The sequence below is a fragment of the chloroplast genome of Henckelia pumila (genome assembly GCF_033568475.1).
Source record: "Henckelia pumila chloroplast, complete genome".
In the NCBI taxonomy this organism is placed as follows: domain Eukaryota; kingdom Viridiplantae; phylum Streptophyta; class Magnoliopsida; order Lamiales; family Gesneriaceae; genus Henckelia; species Henckelia pumila.
In genome coordinates, this window is record NC_065361.1 from 27501 (window position 1) to 32500 (window position 5000).

The following is a 5000-nucleotide window of genomic DNA, read 5'->3' on the forward strand; positions in this document are numbered from 1 at the left end:
TAAAGACACAAAAATCAGAAACAATATAGAATCCCTTTTTTGAGCACTTAACCGATGAATTTCCGTGTTCAAAAAATGATTCGCGGAGAAGAGATATATTTGTACTTTACTGATTTTTGAGTAGAATACCATTTGAAGTGTATAAAGTGTATAAGAAGGGTTGCATTTATTAAAGACGTACGCGGATGGCTATAATATCCGACTTCTCTTTTATTTTAGTACCTTCTATTCGGGACATCCCGGGTCGTGCTTTATCAAACGAAAATCTCTATTCAATGCAAAAATGAAGTAGGATCCTTTTATGATAATTCCCTATCGACAACATATCTAACTAATAGATATCTGTAATTTATGTTCTGGGGTTTACATAGACTCATATATTTTGTTATAATTGAAATTCAGAAGGATTTTTTGATAAAAAAAAATAAATACTGATTAGTTTAATCTCAATTTGTATTTTCTTATGTATGTCATTAGGAAAACACAATTTTGAGATTAAAATCTCCAGAAGCGTTCATAAATTCGAAGTAAGCATAAGCAGTCAATAGTTAATGGTTCCAATTTGTCGGCTGAAAATCCACATGTGATTTCTCAATAGAAAAGCGAGAGAATGTTTTTAGCATTGTGGATTTTGAAATACTCTAGAATCAATCGAAGGAATGGAGCAAATCCAAAACAAAAAAAAATGAAAAATTTCAAGTACAATAAAAATTTAGTAATCCGAGAAGATTTTTGTATCGTTTTGGCGGCATGGCCGAGTGGTAAGGCGGGGGACTGCAAATCCTTTTTCCCCAGTTCAAATCCGGGTGTCGCCTGATCAAACAAAAACCCGAAATCTCTTCTTTTCTTCTGTTCTGCTGATATAATTCGGATAATAATTCTCCGGTAGAAACAGAGGAAAGAGTGTTGGTATTTTGTTTGATTCTAAACATTTGGTCTGAGGTTTTTCGAAAATAAAAGATTGTGAATCCTCGTTCGCATCTAGGATTCAAGGAAATATTATAATCTATTCTTATTATAATCTATTCTATAGTAGGGAGCTTTCACGACTTTATGATTCCCTTCTATTACTAAGTTACTAAGGGACTGTTTAATGACTGGATCTTGGATTAGATTGTAGAGCCTGCTAAGAAATCTGATTCTATTTAGAATTTTGGAAATGGTTGGAAGTTGCGTTATATATGACGGACTTGCGAGATGAACGCCGGGGTATCCAATCAATATTAGATTCGATGGATAATCTTTTTTTATAGAAAAAAGAAAGAGTTTTTTTTTGATAACCCCTACCCCTCAGAGATAATAGGGAAAGGGGGTATGGATTAGGGGAAATAGAGGTCTGTACTAGATAGTGATTTCTCTTTTTTAATGATTTCTCCCTTTCCGTTTTTACTTACGAGAGTCAACAAAAAGATAGGCCTTATTATTCACATGTTCCCATTCTCTTGGGATGTTTTGCTTGTGTTTAATCTTTCCCGATTCGAAATCAGAATCAGATTGGTTTATCAATAGTGTTCGGCCAAAATCCCCCTTTTTGACTCTGCACCATTGATTCCACTATTATTAGTGAGGAATAATTCCTTTGTATTTATAGAGATAGGAGACATAATTCACATGGATATAGTAAGTCTCGCTTGGGCTGCTTTAATGGTAATCTTTACATTTTCCCTTTCACTCGTAGTGTGGGGAAGAAGTGGGCTCTAGAAGTACTACTAAATTGAGTTGAGGAATCAAACCGTATCACTTGTTTTATAGATCGTTCTGCAACGCGTTTTGAACTATTTAAAATCAAAATATCTGAATTCCGAATTTCATTGGAGTAAAATGGAGTAATCTATGATATGAATCATACTCTTTCAATCAAAGAGATATTTGAGCGATTCCCCTGTTTGTATTTCGAAAAGAAGGGGATTCAGATGATTAGAAATTTATTCCAACCTAAGATTCTTCCGAAATTTTCTATTTCAATCAATGGAATCGGCTCTTACCATATTTATAGATGGATACTGAGGAAGACCGGACCCTTTTTTTGTTTGATTGCTTTTCCTTTTTCCTGTTCAAAGAACAAGTGGTTTTGTTAAGTGTATACGAACTTTCTATGAGAATATCATAGTAGTTATCTAACGAGAGACTATGCAATAATAAGATCTTGCTTCGGACGGGTCACATAACATATTGGGCATTTATCGCTTGGTTTCTAATCTTAGAAAGGTGATTTCTGCTTTATCGACTTTTTTCATATCATGGTTTGGGCGTTAAAAATAAGTGAGGTTTCCTCTTCTTTATTAGGAAAAGGAATTAGAATCCTAAGATAAGAATTATCTCAGATTGATCGGAACAGATAGATGTAGCAAATAAATAGAATTGGGTGTTATGTCAATTCTATACAATATGTTATGTCAATTCCATACAATATATGGAATTAATAGAATATATTACATGAACAGAATTTGTAGATTGATCTATAGAATATATCTTTAATTCTAGATTAAAACTTTATAGAATAAGAGATCGATAGTATGGTAGAAAGAAGGATTCATCTATTTCTTTCTTACCATACTATACAAATTAATAGAATACTGCCAATTAAAGTCCGCTCATTTCATTTAAGTTAAGACGCGAAATTGGAATCCTTTTCATTTGACTTCGTCAATTTTTGATAAGAACTCAGAAGGAAGGTTTTATTCAAATTCATTTGAAAATTCAAATGAATTAATCATTTTGACTAACTGTTTTTACATAAATGATAAGTAGAAAGGCGGTAGGAACTAGAATGAATAGTGCAGTAGCAATAAATGCAAGAATATTTACTTCCATAATATCATCGGTTTTTTTACTTCACAATAACTCGGGATTTAATCCCATAGAGATGATAAATCTTTCGTTTGTAAATTCAATGAATGAATTACCTCTCGATGATCTTGAATGGGATCAATATCATGAATAACAATATCTGATCTATCAAATCAACTCGTAGTCGAGACTTGAATAGTATAACATAGGAAGTTCTTTTATCCATACTAAAAAAGAATTTGGATTTCTGAACCAATTAATCCAAAATTCCTTGTATTTATTATCTGTTTCCTTGTTTTTTTCTATAACTTATTTTGTGTCTTGCTTGGATAATCCTCTGATGAAGGATTATCAGATTGCCTTTCCACTTCGATTAGTCACATAGTTACAAATATAAACAAACAATAAACGCGAAATCGAAAACATGGGAAAGAAAAAAGAAACAAAGACTCCTTTTTGCTTGGGAATGAAATTATGCCCCCCGACACCCTTTCTATAGAACATAGAAAGGGTGAAATGAATAGATGTATTTATTGGATATTGGATCCGTCGGGACTGGCGGGGCTCGAACCCGCAGCTTCCGCCTTGACAGGGCGGTGCTCTGACCAATTGAACTACAATCCCAGAAAAATAAGGGATCTAGCAGAATATTTTCTTCTTTTTTAGCTTCGTATGCGGTATTTCTGAAGGACAAGGTGGGTTATACCATCTTATGGTAGATTGGCGAATTATTGGGCCGAGCTGGATTTGAACCAGCGTAGACATGTTGCCAACGAATTTACAGTCCGTCCCCATTAACCACTCGGGCATCGACCCAGGAAGAATCAATTTGAGGCTTATTGGTAATCCATGATCAACTTCCTTTCGTAGTACCCTACCCCCAGGGGAATTCGAATCCCCGCTGCCTCCGTGAAAGAGAGGTGTCCTAAACCACTAGACGATAGGGGCTAACTTGCTCAACCGCCCTCATACTATGATCATAGTATGATCAGTTTTTTGAAATTGTCAATATAATGGAATGGTATGATTAGATCTGAGGGATCTTTGCGTTTTTCAGAGAATTGTATAGAATTTTTTGATTCGTCGTTCATATTAAAGAATACTAGGGATAGGATTTTTTCAGAGAATGATTGGTCCGTCAGAAAAGAAATGGGAGGGGTCAGCTCTATTTTTTTTGCTTTCATTCATTGTTAAGATGAGATATCCTTATCTCTATCCCACACTAAACCAGGAAAGTAACAACCAATAAATCTAGTAAAAGAAATCTATTAAGCGAGATCAACAAGTTATTGAAAGTCTTCTATAAAAATTTAGTTCAAGGGGACAAGTAGAATCTCTTCATCACACGATTCGATGAAATATCTTGAAATTGATTTTATGTCGAATTGGTAACTGTCCATGTTATGTATCAATCAAGTCAATTTTGCTTTGATAGGAATCATTTCAATAAAATAAATTAGGGTCAGTCTTAAAAAAATTTACCCTAGAGTTGCTAGGCAAATCCGTTTTATTATTAAAAATAAGCCACTAGCCACTATGAGTCTAGTGCATATACTTATGTATATAATATAAGTGCATATAGATATTTTATCTACATAGCGACCCGTTGGGGAATTTAATCAAATAAGCCCTTTTAACTCAGTGGTAGAGTAACGCCATGGTAAGGCGTAAGTCATCGGTTCAAATCCGATAAGGGGCTTTGGGGTTTTTCAGAAAAGTCCATAGTATTCAGAAAATAGAGATATTTTTTTGGAATAAAATAAAAAAAGTAACTAACTAGATACTACGTTATCATTATACTGAGTTAGAGTATATAGTAGTTCTAGTTAGAAAGTGGAACATTTGTTCAGTAAATTTTCATTATTATTCATAATAATCCTAATCCGTCTCTTGAATTACCAGAGATCCTTATTTTTCCTTATACATATGAATCAAATTCATTGGAAAGATTCGAAATCAACAAAGGAAAAAGTAAGTGGACCTGACCTATTGAATTATGACTATATCCGCTATTCTGATATTCAAATTTGATAGAGATAAAATTTGAATTGGAACAGTCGACCCCCCGCTTTTTTTGGAATTTCAGTTCTTTGAACTTCGAAAGAATTTGTCGATATTTCCAATTAAATTTTCTTGTTCCTAGATTTTCTATGGGAATAAATTCTTATTCCCGTCCTCTACAGAGAAACCTTTCTTCCAAGTCACAAGAT

The 5000-nt window shown here is 33.7% G+C and overlaps 2 protein-coding genes and 5 non-coding genes across 7 annotated transcripts; 2 read left to right on the plus strand and 5 right to left on the minus strand. All coding sequences in view use genetic code 11, as the record gives it.

Annotated features, from left to right (window-relative positions):
* Positions 1 to 744: 744 nt before the first annotated feature.
* trnC-GCA lies at positions 745 to 815 on the minus strand. Its single transcript has one exon. It is a non-coding gene; the product is annotated as a tRNA-Cys (tRNA).
* A 796-nt stretch (positions 816 to 1611) lies between these two features.
* On the plus strand, positions 1612 to 1701 carry petN (cytochrome b6/f subunit N). Its single transcript has one exon. It carries the CDS (start codon positions 1612 to 1614, stop codon positions 1699 to 1701), a length of 90 nt encoding a protein of 29 aa, YP_010446847.1.
* Positions 1702 to 2709: 1008 nt separating this feature from the next.
* Positions 2710 to 2814, minus strand: psbM (photosystem II subunit M). Its single transcript has one exon. It carries the CDS (start codon positions 2812 to 2814, stop codon positions 2710 to 2712), a length of 105 nt encoding a protein of 34 aa, YP_010446848.1.
* Positions 2815 to 3340: 526 nt separating this feature from the next.
* trnD-GUC lies at positions 3341 to 3414 on the minus strand. The gene has a single exon. It is a non-coding gene; the product is annotated as a tRNA-Asp (tRNA).
* A 108-nt stretch (positions 3415 to 3522) lies between these two features.
* On the minus strand, positions 3523 to 3606 carry trnY-GUA. The gene has a single exon. It is a non-coding gene; the product is annotated as a tRNA-Tyr (tRNA).
* Positions 3607 to 3665: 59 nt separating this feature from the next.
* trnE-UUC lies at positions 3666 to 3738 on the minus strand. Its single transcript has one exon. It is a non-coding gene; the product is annotated as a tRNA-Glu (tRNA).
* Positions 3739 to 4417: 679 nt separating this feature from the next.
* trnT-GGU lies at positions 4418 to 4489 on the plus strand. Its single transcript has one exon. It is a non-coding gene; the product is annotated as a tRNA-Thr (tRNA).
* Positions 4490 to 5000: the final 511 nt, after the last annotated feature.